The sequence below is a fragment of the Polypterus senegalus genome, chromosome 11 (assembly GCF_016835505.1).
Source record: "Polypterus senegalus isolate Bchr_013 chromosome 11, ASM1683550v1, whole genome shotgun sequence".
Lineage (NCBI taxonomy): Eukaryota > Metazoa > Chordata > Cladistia > Polypteriformes > Polypteridae > Polypterus > Polypterus senegalus.
This window is the reverse complement of record NC_053164.1, coordinates 59,890,008-59,915,698: the sequence shown is the minus strand read 5'-3', so window position 1 is coordinate 59,915,698 and position 25,691 is coordinate 59,890,008. Positions and strand designations below refer to the sequence as shown.

Here is a 25,691-nt window from a genome sequence, read left to right as displayed (position 1 = left end):
AGAAGATAAGGCGCAAGGTAAAAAGAGAGGTGGCGAAGGCTAAAGAAAAGGCGTATGATGAGTTGTATGAGAGGTTGGACAGTAAGGAGGGAGAAAAGGACCTGTACCGATTGGCTAGACAGAGGGACCGAGCTGGGAAAGATGTGCAGCAGGTTAGGGTGATAAAGGATAAAGATGGAAACGTACTCACAAGTGAGGAGAGTTTGTTGAGCAGATGGAAAGAGTACTTTGAAAGGCTAATGAATGAAGACAACGAGAAAGAGAAGAGGTTGGATGATGTGGAGATAGTGAATCAGGAAGTGCAACGGATTACCAAGGAGGAAGTAAGGACAGCTATGGAGAGGATGAAGAATGGAAAAGCCATTGGTCCAGATGACATACCTGTGAAAGCATGGAGGTATTTAAGAGAGATAGCAGTGGAGTTTTTAACCAGATTGTTTAATGGAATTTTGGAAAGTGAAAGGATGCCTGAGGAGTGGAGAAGAAGTGTACTTGTGCCGATACTTAAGAATAAGGGGGATGTGCAAGACTACAGTAACTATGGGGGAATAAAATTGATGAGTCACAGCATGAAGTTATGGGAAAGAGTAGTGGAAGCTAGGTTAAGAAGTGAAGTGATGGTTAATGAGCAGCAGTATGGTTTCATGCCAAAAAAAAGCACCACAGATACGATGTTTGCTTTGAGGGTGTTGATGGAGCAGTACAGAGAAGGCCAGAAGGAGTTGCATTGCATCTTTGTGGACCTGGAGAAAGCATATGACAGGGTGCCTTGAGAGGAGCTGTGGTATTGTATGAGGAAGTCGGGAGTGGCAGAGAAGTATGTAAGAGTTGTACAGGATATGTACGAGGGAAGTGTGACTGTGGTGAGGTCAGCGGTAGGAGCGACGGATGCATTCAAGGTGGAGGTGGGATTACATCAGAGATCAGCTCTTATTTGCAATGGTGATGGACAGGTTGACAGACGAGATTAGACAAAAGTCCCCATGGACTATGATGTTTACTGATGACATTGTGATCTGTAGCGATAGTAGGAAGCAAGTTGAGGCGACCCTGAAGAGGTGGAGATATGCTCTAGAGAGGAGAGGAATGAAGGTCAGTAGGAGCAAGACAGAATACATGTGTGTGAATGAGAGGGAGGTCAGTGGAATGGTGAGGATGAAAGGAGTAGAGTTGGCGAAGGTGGATGAGTTTAAATACTTGTGATCAACAGTACAGAGTAATGGGGATTGTGGAAGAGAGGTGAAAAATCGAGTGCAGGCAGGGTGGAATGGGTGGAGAAGAGTGTCAGGAGTGATTTGTGATAGACGGATATCAGCAAAAGTGAAAGGGAAGGACTACAGGATGGTAGTGAAACCAGCTATGTTATATGGACTGGAGATGGTGGCACTGACCAAAATACAGGAGATAGAGCTAGAGGTGACAGAGTTACAGATGCTAAGATTTGCATTGGGCGTGACGAGGATGGACAGGATTAGAAATGAGTACATTAGAGGGTCAGGTCAAGTTGGACGGTTGGGAGACAAAGTCAGAGAGGTGAGATTACGTTGGTTTGGACCTGTGCAGAGGAGAGATGCTGAGTATATTGGGAGAAGGGTGCTAAGGATAGAGCTGCTAGGCAAGAGAAAAAGAGGAAGGCCCAAGAGAAGGTTTATGGATGTGGTGAGAGAGGACATGCAGGTGATGGGTGTAACAGAACAAGATGCAGAGGACAGAAAGATATGGAAGATGATCTGCGGTGGCGATCCCTAACGGGAGCAGCCGAAACAAGAAGAAGAATCTCTTGCTCCCACCTGTTCTCATCAATTCTGTGCACTGCCTTTTGCATCACTGCAGTACATTATGCACATTCAGGTTTAAATCTGAATTCACCATAAAGATATATGGAAGCCTGTTTCTGCAGAATAAATCAAAATGTAGCTCATGATTTCTCATAAAGATCTCTTACTTCCAATTTCTAATGAATATTAGGGAAAGTGTTGGGTTTATGACATGGTGTTCAGAGATACAGAATTGATCAGGTATTCTTAGGAGTCAGTCAGTCAGTCATTTTCCAACCCGCTATATCCTAACTACAGGGTCACGAGGGTCTGCTGGATCCAATCCCAGCCAGCACAGGGCACAAGGCAAGAACAAATCCTGGGCTGGGTGCCAGCCCATCACGTGGCACACACCAAGCACACACTAGGGACAATTTTTCACCAATGCACCTAATCTGCATGTCTTTGGACTGTGGGAGGAAACCAGAATACCCAGAGGAAACCCACGCAGACACGGGGAAAGCATACAAACTCCACGCAGGGAGGACCCGGGAAGTGAACCCAGGTTATTCTTAGGAGTATTTATTATTATTATTATTATTATTATTATTATTATTATTATTATTATTATTATTATTGCAAGGGCCCTTTTAAAATCTGATCTGTTCTTTCCTCAAAAGCAAAACAAGCATACAATGAATCATAAGTATGTAATAATTTATATGATGAAAAAGGCTGAACAAAAAAATCTCAAAGGGTTTTGAAGAAGGATAAGGAAGTTGAAGCAAAGAAAGGTAAAGACAAAAGAGTGGTCATTAAACGTGTGTGGGGGAGTGGGGGTCTGCTACCGGAAAAAGAATAATACCAATTGCCAAAGCATCTTGGCCTTAACCAAAGAAAAGCAACATGAAACGACTGCTAAAAAATACACAAAATGGCACAGCAATGATATCCAAAACCAATTCAAAAAGATAATAACAGTGCAAAATCACATATTGCAAGCAAGGATATACTGAAATATTAAGATTATAACAGGTTAAACTATGATTATGAGATACCAAGTCATACATTTTTTATTTTTATTTTTTGTCACAAACAGAAATTTTAATTATTTCAGATTAATGCCTGCAAATATTTATGTATTAAACATAATAGTGTATGCAACAGATACAAAGTGTTTGAGTTTCTTTTTTAGGACTGGGTCTAAAAGACAGATGACTGCATTTATTTTAGTAATTATTGTTCAAATTTTCTGTTGTATTATTAAGTTCAAATTATTAAGGCAACATACACATTGAGAGATGCACTTTGAAAATGTAACTTTATTGTTTAAAAATGATAAAATCAGTGCTTTATATGGCAGTTTAAATGTCTTTATTAAGAGAGGGTTGCTTCTATTTTATCTGTTACCTTGGATCAGTATTGTTAATGACCAGATTATAAGCCTCCTTATACTTTACAATGTAATTTGGTTAAATTGTAAGTTTGCAATTCTGCTATCATTAAATCACAGTTTTGCTCAACTAAAGGATATTTCAGTGATAACTTATAGTCAAATATACAAGCATCTCTACTGCTTACAAGAATAAATAGCATTCCCCATGGTTGCACATATGTGTCATTACTATTTTCATTTGGAGATAAAACTTTATTCCTTAGTTTGGAAAGTAAATCACTGTGCTGTCACTGCCACCTGGTGTTAGAGAGTCCGGGGTTCACATCCTGGATGACCTTGTCTTCATTCTGTTCTATTAGGGCAGAGTAGTGGTTCTGTGGCTAAGGATCTTTGCTGGTATCTGGAAGTTACTCCCAGAAGACATGCTACTCTATTGGGCCCTTGAGCAAGGCCGTTAACATGAAAATTGTTCCGGGGTGCTAACCCTGCACCCTGACCCCCAAAGGTAATGGAAAAAGTTAAATAAAATAATTAAATCAAACAAAAGACATAGATTGGTGATTTTAAGTTGGCCCGGTGCAACTAAGTATGATTATGTCAGTGAATCCAGCCCATGACTGACCTGTGCCCACTGCATCCTGAAATATATGTATTTATCAATTCAACATTGAGAAGCAAGAATATTTGCTGAAAATTATTTTCTCAGTAAAAGCATTAACTTTTCTCTTTTTGCAGGAAAGGCTTTACAAGAAATTACAGTGCATCCGGAAAGTATTCACAGCACATCACTTTTTCCACATTTTGTTACAGCCTTATTCCAAAATGGATTAAATTAATTTTTTCCTCAAAATTCTACACACAACACCCCATAATGACAACGTGAAAAAAGTTTACTTGAGATTTTTGCAAATTTATTAAAAATAAATAAAATAAAAATAAACAAATTGAGAAAGCACATGTACATAAGTATTCACAGCCTTTGCCATGAAGCTCAAAATTGAACTCAGGTGCATCCTGTTTCCCCTGATCATCCTTGAGATGTTTCTGCAGCTTAATTGGAGTCCACCTGTGGTAAATTCAGTTGATTGGACATGATTTGGAAAGGCACACACCTGTCTATATAAGTTCCCACAGTTGACAGTTCGTGTCAGAGCACAAACAAAGCATGAAGTCAAAGGAATTGTCTGTAGACGTCCGAGACAGGATTGTCTCGAGGCACAAATCTGGGGAAGGTTTTGCTTTGAATGTCCCAATGAGCACGGTGGCTTCCATTATCCATAAGTGGAAAAAGTTCGAAACCACCAGGACTCTTCCTAGAGCTGGCCGGCCGTCTAAACTGAGTGATCGGGTGAGAAGGGCCTTAGTCAGGGAGGTGACCAAGAACCAGATGGTCACTCTGTCAGAGCTCCAGAGGTCCTCTGTGGAGAGAGGAGAACCTTCCAGAAGGACAACCATCTCTACAGCAATCCACCAAAGGCCTATATGGTAGAGTGGCCAGACGGAAGCCACTCCTTAGTAAAGGCACATGGCGGCCGCCTGGAGTTTGCCAAAAGGCACCTGAAGGACTCTCAGACCATGAGAAACAAAATTCTCTGGTCTGATGAGACAAAGATTGAACTCTTTGGTGTGAATGCCAGGCGCCACGTTTGGAGGAAACCGGCACCGCCATCACCAGGCCAATACCATCTCTACAGTGAAGCATGGTGGTGGCAGCATCATGCTGTGGGGATGTTTTTCAGTGGCAGGAACTGGGAGACTAGTCAGAATAAAGGGAAAGATGACTGCAGCAATGTACAGAGACATCCTGGATGAAAACCTGCTCCAGAGCGCTGTTGACCTCAGACTGGGGCGACAGTTCATCTTTCAGCAGGACAATGACCCTAAGCACACAGCCAAGATATCAAAGGAGTGGCTTCAGGACAACTCTGTGAATGTCCTTGAGTTGCCCAGCCAGAGTCCAGACTTGAATCCGATTGAACATCTCTGGAGAGATCTTAAAATGGCTGTGCACCGACGCTTCCCATCCAACCTGATGGAGCTTGAGAGGTGCTGCAAAGACGAATGGGCGAAACTGGCCAAGGATAGGTGTGCCAAGCTTGTGGCATCATATTCAAAAAGACTTGAGGCTGTAATTGCTGCCAAAGGTGCATCGACAAAGTATTGAGCAAAGGCTGTGAATACTTATGTACAAGTGATTTCTCAGTTTTTTTTATTTTTAATAAATTTGCAAAAACCTCAAGTAAACTTTTTTCACGTTGTCATTATGGGGTGTTGTGTGTAGAATTTAATCAATTTTGGAATAAGGCTGTAACATAACAAAATGTGGAAAAAGTAATGCGCTGTGAATACTTTCCGGATGCACTGTAAAGGTAAGATTGTGTCATTTGTTTATAGTCTAATTCCAATTTTTATCTAGAAAATTGCAAACCACTTTGACTGGAGTCCATGAAATTTGATAAAATGAAGAATGCACTTATACAAAAAAAAAAAAAAGAAATGAGTAAAAGTAATTAAAATAGAATTTCCATAACTTAACTGCTTATCACTCATTTTATTTAAGAACAGGTTTGTTTGACTCAATTTGGGCAACGAAATCCAGAAAGGATCCTAAATATTTCATACTTTTTAAATGTGAAAAAATATTTTTCACTACTCAGGAGTAATCTAAAAACTTTTGTGAATGCAATTGTCAAGTGGTGTTTATTTGGTTTTCAGTGGAGGTATTTCAAGCTTGAGATGATGTCTCTGACATCAGCTGCTTAAAAAGACATAAACACTACCAATATGTCGCTACTGAGCTGTACATTTACAGCATACAGAATAAACTGAGATACGGATAAATCACAGAAAACATGCCAGTCACAACTTTTCTTTTCCATTTGCAGCTTTTGCATTTGTTTTCACTTTACTGAACGCTTCCGTACATCCGCAACAGAAGACAAATAAGTACTGGTACCATCTTTTTTTCCACAATGATATTTTAATAGTCTAATCAGACCAGTGGCCATCATATCCAAAAATGTTCATTGTCAGACCTACATTTGAATGTGATTAAACAAAGTGCATTAACTGTCACATCTACAACAGTCAAGTCAAACAGTAATAGACTGTAACGTTCACTAAGCAATCTGGCTTTTGCTCAGATATCTGAAGGTAGCACGCCATGATAGATGTGGCAAAAGCAATACAGAATCAACTATATACATATTATTTAAATATAGACGCAGCAACATACAGTATCTTATATTTTCATTTCATATCTAGCACAAATCACGTTATATGCTACTTGTGCTCCAGTTCCGAAAAGATTGAATATACAATATCTAAACAATACTAACGTTCACAATCCTTCCATTTGTGTCTGCGCTTCATCCATTTGAACTACTGATTTGATGTTGCTGACCATTGTGTTGCTCAAGTACTTAGATTGTCTGGAACCCTTTGTATATGTCACATTCTTCTGGTTCAAGTCCTCCTGAAATGGTCGCTATATTATTCCAATGACTACTCTGTAAAAATTCCATAAAATTTGGAACTGGAATTGGAATAAAATTAATTCCTCAACTTGGTGGTTGGATTTCAACAAAAACAACATTTTTGGACACTTTTTATAAATATCTAGATCAAAGAGCTTTACAAGAAGTAGAAGAGTTATAATTATCCTTATATATAATTTGATGCTATCCGTATGTATGGTGTTCGCGTCAATACCCCGTATGTATGGTGTTCGCGTTAATACCTTGACTCACCGTATGTATGGTGTTTGCGTCAATACCTCGACTCAATACAAGTTAGAACCATGCAATGTGACTCTGCCTCTGTAGTAAGAACATAACGTGGCAAACGTGGATGCAGTATTGCATGATTTGCTAAGAATTTTTGAATGCTTCAGTGATGCCGCTGGACGGTCAAGTAAGTCAATGTTGGTTTGAGCAGATAACAGTAAGTTCGGTTGGTTTTTGGAACGTTGGTTTGGTGGGGCGTACTTTCCAGGACTAACATCATTGACTGACTTAAACCTTTCGACAGCTTTGGAACCATAAATAATTTAGAACCGGCATTTGCTTGGTACGTTGAAATCAATCTTTGGGCAGTTCGGTTTTGGCATCCGTCCATCTGACATCTATTGGCAAACTGAGTAATGATGGCTGGGTATTAACAACAGTCATTGTTTAAATTTTAGCCAATCTCAGATTTAAAATGACAACGCCAACATAATTATTACTCTGACTCTGACTAGAGTCATAAAATATGGTTTGTTTTGAAAATTTGCTTGCCGGAAAAAATCAAATGAGGTGCGCAGAAGAGCTGAGTTCACGTCTCGCAGCCCCATTTAAACAGGAATCTCTTCATTACATCAGCCGAAAAGGTCTAAAATAAGCACAAATCAGTGCCATGATAACAAAATCATTTCAAGGACTTAAAAAAACAAATAATTCTTTGCAGAGAAATTATGGATTTCACAAACAGAATTTCTAGCCAGATTCGATCGGGCTCCCAGTCGCTAGTAAATAAATAAACATAATACAAATAAACAATAAAAAAAGAAACTAAAAATGGGAGAATCCTTAGTAGAATCAAGCATTACCAACATGCATGTCTTAAGTCTCTACTAGCTAAAATGGTTAAAGTCTGATGTTATGGCCATTTGGCTAGGAAGGAAATCAAATAAACCTCTGGGGGTTCTAAGGCCAAAAGACTACACAACAAACAGGCATTTTGCAATACATGAATGTTATACAGTTTATGATTATTGTGGTGATTTACTGTGTAGAATAATTTAATGTAGCATGTCTGTTCACTAGTTTGGATCATCCACATCATCCCCTAAATCAAAGGCACCTGCAGAATACTTTGATCAGCTACTGCAGAATGCCACCACAGAGAAGAGAAAAAGGGGATGGTGGTGGTGGTGGTGACTAGTGCTAACACCATTACAGTACTTTGTATAATCTATTATAAATAGCACATGTAATGCAAGTAAGAGACCTTGGGTAGCCATAACAGAATTTGTGTGCTTGATCTTCTTCTCCTTCTTCTTTTGGCTGCTCCCGTTAGGGGTTGCCACAGCGGATCATCTTGTTCCATATCTTTCTGTCCTCTGCATCTTGTTCTGTTACACTCTGCATGTCCTTTTCTCACCACATCCATAAACCTTTGCTTAGGCCTTCCTCTTTACCTCTTCCCTGGCAGCTCTATCCTTAGCATCCTTCTCCCAATATACCCAGCATCTCTCCTCTGCACATCTCCAAACCAATGCAATCTTGCCTCTCTGACTTTGCCTCCCAACCGTCCATCTTGAGCTGAGCCTCTAATGTGCTCATTTCTAATCCTGTCCATCCTCGTCACACCCAATGCAAATCTTAGCATCTTTCATTCTGCCACCTCCAGCTCTGTCTCCTGCTTTCTGGTCAGTGCCACTGTCTCCAACCCATATAACATAGCTGGTCTCACTACTGTCCTGTAGACCTTCCCTTTCACTCTTGCTGATACCCGTCTGTCACAAATCACTCCTGACACTCTTCTCCACCCTGCCTGTACTCTCTTTTTCTCCTCTCTTCCAGAATCCCCATTATTCTGTACTGTTGATCCTAAGTATTTAAACTCACTCACCTTCGCCAACTCTACTCCCTGCATCCTCACCATTCCACTGACCTCACTCTCATTTACACACACTGTCTTGTTCCTACTGACCTTCATTGTACTTTTGTTGAACTTTTATTGATATTTATTGCAATTGTTTAGTAGTTTATGTCTAATGTATTCTTGAACAACATACTGTATTGCCACTGCATTTTCAATGTTTCTGTATCAGTGGGATTAGCAACAAATGCAATTCATTATACAATACGACATTAAGAATAATGCACTAAATTGAACTCATTTCAATACATACACTTCAGGGCTGTGGTGACTGCAGACTAATCAAGCAGCATCAAGAACAGTGGACCATCACCAGATGAGTTGATTGTTTGTCCATCAGAGGACAAACTCTTTAAAATGTATTCATTTCAGGTCAATTTACAGTTGCTTAAACTGACTGAAAAGCCAAGTGTGGGGTTTCATAACTAGAAAGACCAGTGGATTGTTCGTCACATTCAAAATGGATTTCCTAAACCAAAAAAAGGGACAGCATGTTCAGCCAGGGTGCCACAAAAAGTTCAAAAGATGGGTCATATTCAATTAAAGCCCAGAAGTGAGGGTAGAAAAGAGAAAGTACTGTAGAATGTAAATGATGTCCAACCCACGATTCTTCAAATTATTTAAGTTGCCCTGCTCCTTTAATTAGAGTCCAAGTAAGCCCAGGTAGGAAAGCCAAGTGATACTCTAATGTGGAAACGTGAAGATTTGTTGGTTTGAGTTAGAACTTACCATTCATCTTTGTCCCATTTAAGCTACTGTCCACCCCAGGCTGTCTTCACTCAGAACTTAACATATATTTTTGTGTCTTTACAGGGAGTGGCCCAAAGAATCCTTTTGGTAAGTAATGTTTGTTTTGAAACTCGCTTGGGAACTGCAAAGTTTGACTATTAATAGCCAGCAGCTATACAATAAGCTTCAACAGCAAGGTCAACATAATGCTGTGATATGTAATTGGTTTCTGAAAAGTAAACTAACAGGTTGGCAGCTCTGAAAAATAGACCAGTGGCTACACAACAGAGTCAAGCTCCAGTTATGCTTGAGAGCTTCAGGTGGTTTTTGTGGCTTTCTTATCTGGCACAAAACTAATATCAGAGACCAAAACATGACAGTGTTAACTGATTCATTTTTTACCGTTTTCACAGAAACCAGTCATGCTGGCCAAAGTGATCCTAATGGTAAGAATTAAGTTATTGTTTTAAAATGAATCATTAATTATATCTGAAACAGGATATTTTTAAATATATTATGGTATGGATTGCACTTACTGCCACCTGATATTAAAAAAAAATGTCAGTCCCCCAAACCACATAGGACTGAGGCCAGTTAAGATAGATGTTCAAATACTACTATGTAACATTCAATCGTTCCACTCTTTCTGCATTTCTCTTATCAGGGAACTCTTGCATCCAACTTTATTTATTTCCTCTCAAAGGCAGCTTCTCTTTCCTTAAAGGTGCATTTGGCTAGAGTCTGATGTTCATGTGCTCAATTAGTCCTCATTAGCCTTTAAAGGGTCATACTTCAGCCTTGAGGATTTCCGCAGGCCTCCATCCAGCAAACCATAGATTACGTCTTTCTCAGAGAATCATGTTGAGGATCTTGTCAGTTGGGTAAAGAGTTCATTACTGTTATATTCTAATATTTTACAGTAATTCCACAGGTTTACTCCTAGGGAACCACAGCATTTACAATGAATCAACACATCTCCTCTTGGTGCATCTCCAAATAGACCGGTTTTAGTGGAGTATTCTTCCACAACTTGCCCAATATCACGTTGGTGTAACCTATTGACTACCTTCCTAAACTCAGGCCAGTAAGGGAAGTCCTGTCTTCCTAATCTGTCATCTCTGCTTTATTAGCGTTTCTTTCTTTTGCCCCTACAGGGAACCCACACTCATGTTATCAGCCATTTCTCAAGAACAACTTGAGAAACTGCATGCATAGTGTAAGTACATGTCTTATGAACACAAAAGATATAGATAAAGTCAATAGCACATATTTATTTACTCTTTCAGCTCTCTCATTTGAATGGTTTGTGAGCTAGAATGAAAGAAAAAGACATGCAGGACAGAAGTCAGTAGACAGACAGTGGTCAGAATCAGAGAGAGAAAATGAAATGAAACTATTAACCAAAATTGGCATGCAAGCAAACTTGAGTCAAAAGTAACAAACAAGAGTTCTGGCTTGCTTATACTCCTTTCCCTAAATAACAATTAGCAATTTGTTTTGTATTAAAGTTTACCTGCATACTTTGGATAACAATGTTACTGTCGTGCCAACTTAAATGGGGACACAGCAATAACGTTATACATCAAATTTCATGGGTCAAGGCTATAAAATACAGCTTCATGCACTTCCTGGTATCTGACACTGGATACCAAACCTTTGTTGGTTGGTGTGCACTTATATGTTTGATTCTGGTTTTACAGAATCCTTGTTTTATTCTTTGAATTTGATATTTGGTTTCAACCATTGGTTTTGGTATAAGATAGCATAGACATTTGCTTAAACAATCCTTGTTTGATTATATTTAATGCTTCATCTTCTTGTCACAGTATTTTCTTGCCACAACACAGCCATTGTTTCCAAAAATGGCATAATCGGTTATTGAGTAGAATCCCAAGATACATCTTTGTCAGTCTTATGAATCATCATAGCCCCAAGTCCAACAATGTAGTGTCTGTGTGGATTTAAGAAAGTAACCACAGACCTGATTATGACAGGAGAGGTTGTGTTAATAGAGATTCCCTTAACTTCTTCATTATTTTCTGGCTCTCAGTGGATCACACCTGTGTTTCTTCTTAATGTGGTACCGTGTAGTAGTGATTTTAGAAAAATGGACTAAATTAGGCTAAGAACCTATCTACGTTTTGCAAGTCTACATTCTTACCTGGCACTACATGCCATTTCTAGCCTAGGCTAAGAGGAGTTAATATTATAATATGGATGTTATGTTTCCTTTTACATGATCAAACACCATTTTCAAATAAATCAAAAGCTGTTATCCTATATAATCTGGCTTTTTTACTTTATTGACTCCAATTATTTCATACTATACGTACATACATTTCATCACTGCAGGTTGCATTGAATGTCGTCTATTTATAGCCCAGAATAAAGTAATTGTATGCAGTCCACCTCAAATGTGATTTAAGACTTTAACACAACTGCTATTTATTGTTTTTTTCTGAAACATTTAAATCCAATCAGAAACCATTCACTGTGAATGCTAAGTGCCCTTTTAGTTGCTCAAGAGTCTTGCTTTCTGTGCCCTGGTGAAATAGAAAATTATTTATTTTTTCCTGTGATATTTAAATGTCAGCAGCTTTTAAACGTCACAGTGATTTTTTTGTCTCTTTTTTGTCATTTTGTATTACTTCAAATCACACTTGATGAAGGCCCAGCAGTGGGAAACTTGTATTTCTAAATTTAAATTTCATTTATTGTGTTTTTTCCTTTATAATTTATTATCTCTATTGTTCCATCAAATTACACTTCCTGATGCAAAGTGACTGTCAAATGAGAAAGGCACTGAGGAGCGTGCCAAAGCAATGACAAGAAAAGCATTCCTGGGTGTCACACTGTCACAATCCCCTGCTGTCAGGATCCTGTTAATGCTATAGTTTGCATTTTTTGAATATGCATAAATGTAAAGTATTTCTTCTGTTGATGATGATTAGTTTGTAAACAGAATTAATATCCCGAAATATTTAAAATAGTATATAAGACAGGCATTTTTGTTCTATGCAATTCAGATTGCTTGAATATGCAGACAATAAGAAATACACATTACTACCATCTAGTGAAGGAATGCTGCATTATTAACTTCGAAATTTCCATGCAAAACAAATCAAATTGCATGACAAGTATCAGTGCAAAATACATTTTAGCAGCCTGACAAACCTTATTTTTATGCTTGGCACAGATATTGGGACTGTAAGTGAAAAATCTTTTTGCCCTAAATGGGACAAAATGGCTTGGGACCAGCAGATGATGGACTTTTAAATAGCTAACCAAAAAGTGGAATAGAAAAAAACAGGCTGGGATCATACAGGAAAGTCAAAAAGAACCAATCAACAATACCAATACATAATAAAGTCACAGATTGAAAGAGAATAAATGAGTCCTAAAAAAAAAAAAAATTTCTTTCCATAACTAACTGATCCACACAAATCTTCAAGGGTTTTATTATTAATCCAAAAGCTATGATATGGAACTATGGGCACTGCCATCTTATATTTCTGATGAAGTTACCCACGTGCAAACTTGACCACGTGCATAGTGATAGAAAAAAAAAATTGGCCACAACAATGAAACAGTAAAACAAAATGCTATTACACCAAAACAACAAATAATAATAATATAAACTTACAAAATATTAAGAATAAACAAGTAATGTTTAGAAACATTCCAGATCATAACAGAGACCTCCTCCTTATGTGTGAGCAAAGGTCGTTTTGCTCTTACAATCCTAACCATGTCAATAAATAAACCAAGTAATGAACCAAATAACAATGCTTTCTAGAATTCAAACTTTCTTCCGTTTCATATTACAATGCCCTATCGATTCTAAATATGTAGGAATAATATTTTAATATGCAGATAATCTAGAATATATAGGCTTTAACCAAGATAGAAGAAATGTGAAATGTATGTTAAAATGATACGATAAAGCTAACTTATATGATGCTGGAAAAGCATGCTTTATAATAGCGTATGAACCTATATAATCAAGGCTATTTTTTATGGGATGGTACCTTCAGGCAGATGTCTTGCCTAGCCAGCCACACCTTCAGCCCAACCTTGAACTCTGAAGAAATTCATGAATTTGTCATCAAAGCTTTTGGTAGAGTCTCCAATCTTCTACAAATTCTCCCAAACTCTTTTCCACTTGTCTTAGGTGTTCAGCTAAGCTATGATAAGGGAAATCACATTGGTGGCTTTTGGTGCCGTCCAGTTATTTTCCTCCTTATTCAATTGTAGTCTCCTTTAAATAATACTGCATGACTTGTTACACACTACACACCAGCATGAATCCTCTGCCCTGTGTATGTACTTCTGCAGAAGCTATGCCCAAACTTATATATAACTTGTGATCCATGTGAGATGGTTGCCTTCAGAAAAAAACATACAAATAAATTTCTTATTTGAGGGCAACTTATTCAGTGTGTGTGAATGATTATACTATAATATTAGAATAAACGCAAATAAACATTGAAACAAAATGTAACAAGAATTTCTTGCTTTTCCAAAGACATACTGATATTTTGTAAAAAGACTAAAAAAAACAAGGGCTTAGTTTCCACACTTCTCTTTATCATATCCCAGCTATTTCATTTACAGTACAATTCTTCTTCTTCTTTCTGCTGCTCCTGTTAGGGGTTGCCACAGTGGATCACCTTCTTCCATATCTTTCTGTCTTCTACATCTTGCTCTGTCACACCCATCATCTGCATGTCCTCTCTCACCACATCCATAAACCTTCTCTTAGGACTTCCTCTTTTTCTCTTGCCTGGCAGCCCCATTTTTAACATCCTTTTCCCAATATACTCAGCATCTCTCCTGTGCACATGTCCAAACCAACACAATCTCACCTCTCCAACTTCATCTCCCAATCATCCAACCTGAGCCGACCCTCTAATGTACTCATTTCTAATCCTGTCCATCCTTGCTACAACCAATGCAAACTTAACATCTTTAACTATGCTTCCTCCAGTTCTGTCTCCTTCTTTCTGGTCAGTGCCACTGTCTCCAACCCATGTAACAAAGCTGATCTCACTACCGTCCTGTAGATCTTCCCTTTCACGCTTGCTGATACACTTCTGTCAGAAATTACTCCTGACTCTCTTCTCCACCCATTCCACCCTGCCTGCACTCTATTTTTCACCTCTCTTCCACAATCCAAATTACTCTGTACTGTTCATCCTAAGTATTTAAACTCTTTCACCTTCGCCAACTTTACTCCCTGCATCCTCACCATTCCACTGACCTTCCTCTTGTTCACAAACATTTATTTTATCTTGTTCCTACTGACCTTCATTCCTCTCCTCTATAGAGCTCCCTAGTATCACTACAAATCACAGTGTCATCAGCAAACATCATAGTCCAAGGGGACTCTTGTCTAATCTCATCTGTCAACCTATCCATCACCATTGCAAATAAGAAAGAAAAATCAATAAGAAAGCCAATCCCTGATGTAATTCCACCTCCACATTGAATACACCCATCACTCCTACTGCAGACGTCACTGTACAACTCTTACATACTTCTCTACCATTTCTGACTTCCTCATACAATACCACAACTCCTCTCGAGGCACCCTGTCATATGCTTTCTCCTGGTCCACAGACCCAATGCAACTCCTTCTGGCCTTCTCTATACTTCTCCATCAACACCCTCAGAGCAAACATTGCACCGGTGGTGCTCTTTCTTGGCATGAAATACTGCTGCTCACTAATCATCACTTCCCTTCTTAATATAGCTTCCACTACTCTTTTCCATAACTTCATGCTGTGGCTCATCATTTTTATCCCCCTGTAGTTACTGCAGTCCTGCATATCCCCCTTATTCTTAAATATCGGCACCAGTACACTTCGTCTCCACTCCTCAGGCATCCTCTCACTTTCCAAGATTCCAAGAAAAAATCCTGTTAAAAACTCCACTGCCATGTCTCCTAAATACCTCCATGCTTCCACAGGTATGTCATCTGGACCAACGGCCTTTGCATTCTTCATTCTCTTCATAGCTGTCCTTACTTCCTCCTTATTAATCCTTTGCATTTACTGATTCACATTCATCTCCACATTATCCAACCTTCTCTACCTCTCATTCTCTTCATTCATCAGCCTCTCAAAGTGCTCTTTCCATCTTCTCAACACACCCTCCTCACTTGTGAGTATGTTTCCATCTTTATCCATTATGACCCTAAACTGCTGCAAATCTTTCCCAGCTTGGTCCCTCTGTCTAGCCAATTGGTGCAGGTCCTTTTCTCCTTCCTTAATTTACAGCCTCTCATTTAACTTATCATATGCCTTTTCTTTAGCCTTCGCCACCTCTTTCTTCACCTTGCGCCTTATTTCCTTGTACTTTTGTCTACTTTCTGCATCTCTCTGGCTATCCCACTTCTTCTTCGCCATCCTCTTCCTCTGTATACTCTCCTATACTTCCCCATTCCACCACCAGGTTTCCTTTTCCTCCTTCCTTTGTCCAGATGTCATGCCAAGCACCCTTCCAGCTGTCACCCTTACTGCATCTGCTGTAGTTGCCCAGCTATCTGGTAACTCTTCATTGCCACACAGTGCCTGTCTTAACTCCCTATACTCAACCTTGCAGTCATCCTTTTTCAACTTCTACCATTTGATCCTTGGTTCTGCCCTCACTCTCCTCCTCTTCTTGATCTCCAACATCATCCTACAGACCACCATCCTATGCTGTCTAATTACACTTTCCCCTGCTACCACTTTTCATTTACTGTACAATTGATTCCAATTAATGAGCTATTGATTAGCTGAACCTAAGGGTGTATTGGATGATAACCATAAATGCTAGGGTGTCTTGAGAATAGGTTTTAATATGTGTAAGTTAATGCACAGAGAAAAGAGCATGTGACAAAATGGGTGTGAACAAAAGGATATGGTGACAATAGCATGCAGTAGTACAATTCAATTTAATTTTGATATAATAACTTGAATAATATTGAATAATAGTATGTCATATTATATGTTTTCTTTTGCAATATTTTCTTTATTTCATTTACATTATTAATCTCTATATATAATCTTCATTTGGATCTTGATCTTTGTTTGTCCATGAATGAATTAGAAGAAGAAGCAGTAGATGGCAGTAGAGAGACAGTTAAAACATAGGTATTACATTAAGGATCTCCTCCAGGCTTATATTACTGAACACTGTAGTACGCCAGTCACACCTCAAAACACAGACATTCAAACTAAACAAATTGTTGTGCTTTAAATTAACTAAAGAGATCTTCATTTAGATCTTCATCTTTGTTTGTCCGCAAATTCCACGCATGAGTAAACCACCTTCCAGTTTAGTACGTTATTGTTACTCACAGATGTCAACAATGTGCCGGAATAATGAAAGGGGTGGTGGACAGTGTTACGCTGGTTAGCTCCTGAGGCCTGGTTAGAGAATGAGATTGCCGAAGATAAAAGGTACGTGCCTACATAACATATGAATGAAAGAAAGACAGTGGGTAAAATGAATGACAACATAACAGCACGTTCCAGAAATTATTATTGTTACGTTGTAGCCGGCGAGTGCTGCGTGTCTTGTGGATGAAGGTTCAAACAAATAGCAGGCAGACACCAATTCTAATAAGCAAAATCTTTTATTTCTGACATCTTGGTGAGCAGAGTGGCTTTTCCTTACAGAGAGAAAATGCAAGGAAGGCCCCCGACAAGGGGGGTTCAGCTGCATTTATAACAAAATCTTCAAAGAGAATGGTTAGAAAAAAATAAATCAGTTTCACTCCAAGGCCACAGAACATTCTTTACAAAATGTGTTGATTACAACGGAAAGCATAAATTCCAGCCTTATATTTGGAATGAAGCTTATCAGAAAACTTGTCATACACTGCTGAAGCAGCTGGGAACAGTCAAAAACTGCATTCCACAGCTGGAAGCACACTTCTGTTAAAAATAATACCTAGCCACACAGAGGACATGCAGATTTTCATACAGAAGCTAGCAATAGATTTTAAATTCCATTCCACAGTCTCACAGTTGTACCGTGGCTTGCTCACATGTCAGTGAAGTGATCTCTATTTATGCTTTAAAGAGCCTGGATACCTATGTGTCCCCCTTTCATAACCATTGCTCCATGTATATCGCCTTACTCTTTGGATTGCCACAAAGCAACCTGCGAGATTGGAGAAAGGTTGAGAAGAGATTGTGAGAGGAAACGACAGCGTCGTGAAAACGAGACGGACTGTGAACGGACAGAAGCAGAAATGCTCCTACACCACCACATAATTACGATTCGGACAATGATTCAGAGTAGGCCGTTCCTATCGAATCAATATCCAAGGGTTTTCTTTTGTAATTTTGTTTCCCTTATAAAAAATCATAATGCTGTGCGATGAAGGGCCCAGTTCACGACTGGCAGCCGCGTTTAAACAGAGAGCCCTTCACAGACAACTTTAACACGTGCAACGTAGTTGGGCGCACATGGCTAGTGTAAAATAACTGCTATCTAGTAAATAAGACGTTTTATGAGAGGCTTATATTTATGTGTGTACTGTGCTGCCAAAGTAAACTTTCAACACTAACTCAGAAAACTTAAAACATATGGCTCCAACTAAGATTCCAGCTTCAGCGTATACCATCTTTCAAACCATACCTTTCATAGGAGGCACTATTGTTCTAATTGTTAATTAATTATTATTTTATAGTAATGTATGCAGTGAATAAAGGTGCTTGCAAATGAAGATGTTTGTTAGAGTTTATGAACTGATGGAAACAAGAAGTAGTGAAGTTTGCTTTTTGTGGAACTCACTACTGATTTGAACTTTGAATCTTTATCGATTTAAACTTTGTATTGTTAAACTAGAAATAGTGCAGACTGCTAGGCATTCCTGCTATTACTTTATTTCACATTGTGCAAAACAATTTTAACTTTCACTTTGATGTAGAAAGATTAACATTTTTGCAGCCTGGGGGGAAAAAAAGTCATTTGCAATCTAAACATGACTAGTGGTTTTAAAAATTTTCAGTCATGTGTGTAATTACCGAATAGTAATTTAGAAACATCACAAGATTGTTAATCTCATGTGGGGAAAAGCTCTGCATTTGAGATGCAAGCGGTACTGTGAGGAAGATGTTCTGACTGCAACCCTGACAAGATATCTATATACCCCCCTGCAACTGGCAAAATCTCTGGGGGCCAAAGAAACACCTAAGCAGTTATGGCTTGAAGGGACTCGTCATCATCATTTCTATCCTTTTAGAAAGCACCCATCAATAAGTCTTTTTAAAAATACATTTCCTGCTTTTTATACTACAGTATTAGCATTATTGAGTGTTATTAATTTTTTTTATTAATTAATTTAAATGTGTCAAATGTGTCAAGAAACTGTGCTAAGAGGACCTAGAGAGGGTTTTTGCCATAGTTCCTTTAGGAGCTAGGAGCCCAGAAGGGATACCTTCAAGAAGGAGTAGTGCCATAAATGGTAAAGGTGTTAAGTGACACTCAGGTCTGAAGAAAACCACTGGTCTTGCAAAAGCATGGAAAAGAAGCAGAAGTAACCATATTTTACCATGGTACACACATATATACTGTGGACAGAAACAACATTTTGGGCTTCAGTAAGTTTTATCACTTATTGTAATAAAAATACCAACCTCAATATTGCCAGAGTTAACTGTGCAACAGTTGTAAAGAAGAAATGTATCTGGATTTTAAGCACACGTTAGACACACAACATATGCCAGGCTTTAACGTTATCTGGCAACACCCAAGGAGTCTTCATTACAATTACTTGGGTTCTATTTTGAATCACATCACCTTCCACCAACTACTGCTTATTATCACTCAGTCAACTACATTTCTTAATATGTTAGTCTAGCACTGAAAATAGCGTCATATACATACTGTAGTTTCTTTGCTTACAGAAAATGAACAAGTCAACCAAAGGCTGTCTTCTGGTGAGTGGAATTTTATTCCTTTTGGTTTTATTTCCTAAAATGGCTATTTTTTGAGTTGCTGTGCAGTACACAGGGAAATATGTGTTACAGAGAGTCAATGTTGTACATTTCTAGAAGAATTACCTTTGAAATTTTTTGAAAAGTGCAGCTACGTTTCAAATGTATTATTCCTAATAAAAATTGCATAGAAGTGATTAAGAAGGCTAATAGGATGTCAGGTTACACTGCCCAATGTGCTGAATACAGATCTAGGATAGGTATTGTGTTATATAAAATGTGTGTGCCACCTCGCCTGCAACAGTATGTGTAGTTTTAGTTTCCATATTACAAAACAGATATAGCAGCACTAAGGAAAGTTCACAGGATGACTAGACACATTTTAGTACTGTGGGGTATGAGCTATGAGTAAAGTTTAAAGAAAATGAATCTTTTTAGTTTAAGCAAATTGAGGTTATGAGAAGTCTTCATAAAAATGAAGAAGTGAATTAGTATGGTGCAGGCTGTAAGAGTAGAACACTGGTGTGTTTGTGTTACATTGCTTTGCTCGTAGTTGTTATGTTCTGATAAATGATAAATAAGTTACAAAATTAATAACTGTCTGCTGTCCATACACACATTTTATAGAGTCATGTCTAATAACCAACTGAATGTTTGAACAATGACTGAAAAATTTTGTGGATAATTCATATAATGAAATTATTCTCAGAGACAGAAGCAGTCATCAGAATTCCCCCAACTGGTGAGTAGAAAATTCTGCCTTTAGGTTCTGCATTGTGCGCACACTCCTGACAGGGTGCAATGCTTTCTTAAGTGTTAGCACCTTTGTGGTCACTGCCTGCACCGTCTGTGTGATTGTGTGTGTGTGTGTGTGTGTGTGTATGTGTGTGATTAAATCAACTTGTGGAATTTAACTGAAAGTGAAAAGATACAATGACAACAGTTCACACACAATTGAAAAAAGGTTTCAGCATAACACCATAACACAAGAAAGTATTATTGAATGGACTAATCACACTATTAGATTTCATCTATTTAAATGTTACTTGTTTATTTTTTCAGTTAGCATTATCACTGCTTATTTCACAGACTATGTTCCATTAATAAACATTTTAAAAGATCAAATACTGAGTTATTAAAAAGAATTTTCCTATAGTATTGTCATTTTTGTTCATTGCACTAACTGGTAGTAGAGAAGAGAAGCACTTTTTCACCCATGTCACAGAGGAAACTCAGACGATTTTTCACGCAGCGTACATCACATATTTGTAAATTAAAAATTACCAGAATTAAGACCATTTTTGAATAACTCTGTGTTGTTATCTGAGACAAACACCTCAGTGGAGATTTTCTTCATATGGTGCTTGAACCTTTTTTGTATTGTGTATAGCGGATTTTCTTAACCTTAATAAATTTAAATGTGATCTGTATAGCGATTATTAACCATAACGGGTGCTATATGTAAATAATGAAAACATAGAAAGACAGAAATTGAGATATTCATACACTTAATAAGTCACTAAGGGTATAAAGTATGGAATGATTGACATAAAGGAGATTCATACTGAAAACTAATGACATGTCCCTAATTTATTATGTATTCATATTATTACAGATGATGGACACACTAGTGAAAGTTCTGCCACAGGTTAGTGATATTAAGACTAATATTGGATTAAATAATACAAAGAGGTGAGAAACACTATTATGCAGTCCAGCAATTCTGTTCAAATTCTACATTTTTCAATAAGGAAACTGTTGTGGTGATGCACACAGTATGTTTCTTTCAGTAACAAATTAAAGTGATAGCCATCTGAATTAAATCCGTCATGAGTACTGCAGAGCTGGTCTTTTTTTAGATCTGTTCATCTCAACGTCATTTCCCTGAACATATATGTATGCCAGTGAACTTGATTGCCAATATACCATAAGTCAGTAGTTGTTTACTGTATACCTCATATTGAGCTAAACATCTACAAGAATAGGAAAAGAAGCAGAAGCTGGTGAGGATTAGACAGTAGAATGCACATAATTTTGACAATAAACACATAAAATGAAGATTGGAATCAAGATGTTACTTGACCAATTGGTCTGATAACCAGTTCTTGATTAACTATTTGTTGAAGTCAAATTTAACCAAATTCAGAAACTCAAGAAAATAATTTAGGAAAAATGAGATTAATATAAATTATTGTTCATGATCTGAAGAATGTGAGGCAAGAAAACCATGTAATTTAAATATCTCGAATATGTGATAAACTATGGGGCTCTGCCCCCTGCTCGCTTCGCTCACCAACCCCCGGGTTTGTTTTTCCAGAAATACAATTTAAAGAGATTGTTTTTTCATGGGAATTATTATATGTGCATTATGTTCACTTTTGCTTTAAAACGTCAAAAACAATATTTGGAATTAACTTTTCTGATATAATTTTTTATGGTCTTCCACTGTTAAATTTTAATCTGCTGTTATCTCTTTCTTTACCTCTGATTCGTTAATTTCTTGTGGAAGTCCAGATTGCTGCATTGTTAAATCTTCTACTTTTTTTTTTTTTTTTTTTATTTATTAATTTTATTACAATCAATACATAGCAATCAAGTTTTACAAAAAAAGAATTATGCTAAGAACAGATCGATCCCCACCCTTGAGAGAGAGAGCAAGCCAAACAGTGTAAAATTTAAGGCTTGTAAAAATACCTAAATCAACAAATTCTCTGTGCTTTATAAAATCATTTCAAAATATTACTGATTAGATCCTGCCATGTTTTGAAAAAAGTCTGCACAGATCCTCTAACTGAGTATTTGATTTTTTCCAATTTTAAATAATATAACACATCAGTTTCCCACTGACTTAAAAGAGGAGAGTTTGGGTTCTTCCAGTTTATCAGAATAAGTCTGCGTGCCAACAGTGTAGTGAATGCAATCACAATTTGTTTGTCTTTCTCCACTTTAAGACCCTCTGGAAGAACCCCAAACACAGCTGTTAATGGGTTAGGAGGGATTGTGAGTCCAAGACTGTCTGAGAGGTAATTAAAAATTTTTGTCCAGAATAATGTTAATTTGGAGCAGGCCCAGAACATGTGACCTAGTGAGGCTGGGGCTTGGTTGCAACGCTCGCAGGTTGGATCATGCCCTGGAAACATTTTGGAGAGTTTTAGTCGAGACAGATGTGCTCGATATATAATTTTGAGTTGTATAATTGTATGCTTTGCATATGGAGCTTGAGTGAATTCTCTGCATTGCTACTTTCCACTCCTTTTCTGATATATTAATTGAGAGGTCATTTTCCCAGTGTCCTCTTGGATCTTTGAAAGGAAGGGATTGTAAAAGGATTTTATATATTGTAGAGATGGAGTCTAACTCCTTGAAATTGAGCAATAATTTTTCCAGCGTGGATGAGGGTGCAAGATGAGGAAAATCTGGAAGGTTCTGTTTAACAAAGTTCCTGATTTGAAGATAGTGAAAGAAATTTGTAGCTGGAATGTTAAATTTGGAATGTAATTGTTCATAGGATGCAAAGACGTTGTCTATATAAAGATCTCTAAGCAAGTTAATTCCAAATTTTTCCAGATATTAAAACTGCATATGTTTGTGAGGGTTGAAAGAGGTGGTTCTTTTGCAGGGTGCCACAGAAAGAAGCTTCTCCGTCTTAAAATGCTTTCTACATTGGTTCCAGATTCTAAGTGAGTGGAGCACAATTGGGTTATTAGTGTATTGCCGATAACGTGTGTTTATTGGAGCACAAAGCAAGGAATACAAAGAAGTACTGCAGGATTTTACTTCTATTGCGGTCCATGCCTGTGTATGTTCTTCTATTTGTGTCCAGGTTCTTATCGACTGTATATTTGCGCCCAGTAATAAAACTGGAAGTTAGGTAGAGCCATGCCGCCTTCTGCCTTTTGTCTTTGTAGGGTCGCTCTTTTGATGCGTGGATGTTTAGAATTCCAAATAAATGAGGTTATTGTTGAATCTAATTGCTTAAAGAACGATTTATTAATGTATATTGGTATGTTTTGAAATAAAAAGGAGCTTAGGAAGAATATTCATCTTAACAGTGTTAATTCTTCCAGCTAGTGTGAGATGAAGGGTTGACCATCTATGCAAGTCTTGTTTAATTTTTTCCATGCAGACGATAAACTTTTGTTGATAAAGAGCTTTATGTTTACTTGTGATGTTTACCCCGAGGTATTTAAACTGTTCTGCAATGATAAAAGGAAGGGTGTCTAATCTAATATTATATGCTTGAATTCACCGGAAAGAGTACACTTTTATTCAGATTAATTCTGAGACCAGAGAGCTTTTGAAATTCTGTGAGTGCTGCTAAGACTGCAGGCACAGAATTTTCTGGGTCCGATATATACAGTACCATGTCATCTGCATATAATGAGATTTTCTGTTCCAGTCCTTCTCTGCTAATCCCCTTTATCTGATCAGTATTTCGACAATGTATTGCCAGTGGTTCAATGGCAATTGCAAACAGCAGTGGTGACAAAGGGCATCCTTGTCTTGTGCCACGCTCTAGTTTAAAGTAGTCTGAGCAAATGTTATTGATGCAAACTGAAGCTTCTGGGTTAGTATACAGTAATTTAATCCATGCACAAATGTTGGGCCAAACCCAAACTTCTCCAAAATAGTAAAAGGTATTTCCATTCAATCATGTCGAATGCTTTTTCTGCATCCAATGATAATAATATTTCTGGGGTGTTTGATTTAGTTGGTGAGTATATTACATTAAACAGGCGTCGAAGATTTGAAGATAAGTGTCGGCCCCTAATAAATCCAGTTTGGTCTTGTGATATTACTGAGGGAGCACTTTCTCCATCCTTCTAGCTATGATTTTAGAGAGTATTTTAACGTCGTTATTCAGAAGTGAAATTGGTCTGTATGATGCACATTGTAATAAGTCCTTATTTTGTTTTGGAAAGACAGTGATTAGTGCTTGGCGAAAGGTTTGTGGAAGAGATTGGTTATCTCTGGCTTCTGTAAATGTTGCTAATAGGAGGGAAGCTAGCTGAGCGGAGAATTTCTTGTAAAACTCTGCAGGGTAGCCGTCAGGGCCTGCTGCTTTTCCACCTTGGAGTGACTTTATAGCATCCAGTAATTCTGATAATGACAGAGGTTTATCGAGCTCCTCCACACTAAAAGCGCCAATTTGTGGTATCTGTAATTTATCCAGAAATGCATTAGATTGTATATTGTCTTCTTTAAACTCAGTAGTATATAGGGATTTATAGTAGTCTCTAAAAGTGTACATTATATTTTTGTGTTCGATGATTTTATCTCCGTTCGTGTTAGTAATTACCGAGATTGCGTATGCATATCTTGCTTGTGAATTTGTTGCGCTAAAAGCTTATTAGCTTTCTCCATGTTCATAATAATGATGTCTGGATTTGTAAATTAGTTGTTCGGTTTCTTTAGTTGTCAAGAGGTTTAATTCTGAATGTAGAGCCTGCCTCCTCTTATGTAGAGTCTCGCTTGGTAGTCTGGCATGTTCTTCATCTATTTTAGTAATTTCGCTTTTATCTCTGCTACTTTCTTGCGGATTTATTTCTGTGGGAAAGATATGAGATAATCTGTCCTCTTAAGAAGGCCTTAAGAGTTTCCCAGAGTATTCCTGCAGAGATCTCAGGGGATGTATTTGTCTCTAGAAAGAATTCAATTTGTTTGGATATAAATTCAGTACAATTCTCGTCAGCTAATAGAAGCGGATTGAGACGCCATCTGCGGGTGAGTGTATGGGGCTTAGTAATTTCAGCTCCAAGATCATCGGAGCATGGTCTGAAATAACAATAGCATCGTATTTACAAGATTTAATCTTAGGCAAGAAGTTATTATCTATAAAGAAGTAATCAATCCTTGAGTAGCAATGATGTACTGGTGAGTAGAAAGAATATGTTCTTGAATTTGGGTTTAAAAACCTCCAGGGATCTGATAAGTTGTGATCAGTTATAAACTTTGTAATTATCTTTGCGGTGTTAGTTGCGTTCCCCTGTGGAGGAAGTCTTATCTAAAAGTGGATTTAGAACACAATTAAAATCCCCAGCCATCATAAGTTTATGAGTGTTCAGATTGGGAATGGATGCAAATAAATTTTGTATAAATTCCTTATCATCAACATTAGGTGCATAAACATTTATCAAAATCATTTTACAGTTAGATAAGTCTCCCATGACCATCACATATCTCCCTTCAGGATCCAATACTACATCTGATGCTACAAATGGTACTGTTCTATGT

At 37.8% G+C, this 25,691-nt stretch overlaps 1 protein-coding gene across 1 annotated transcript in view; it reads left to right on the top strand.

Moving 5' to 3' along the window:
• Positions 1-25,691, top strand: part of LOC120538557 — a 174,712-nt gene that overhangs the window by 37,820 nt on the left and 111,201 nt on the right. Inside the window, exons 6-10 of the mRNA XM_039767952.1 lie at positions 9,610-9,633; positions 9,939-9,971; positions 19,428-19,460; positions 20,167-20,199; positions 21,073-21,105. Coding sequence (XP_039623886.1) covers positions 9,610-9,633; positions 9,939-9,971; positions 19,428-19,460; positions 20,167-20,199; positions 21,073-21,105 — 156 coding nt within the window. The remainder of the gene's footprint in view (positions 1-9,609; positions 9,634-9,938; positions 9,972-19,427; positions 19,461-20,166; positions 20,200-21,072; positions 21,106-25,691) is intronic.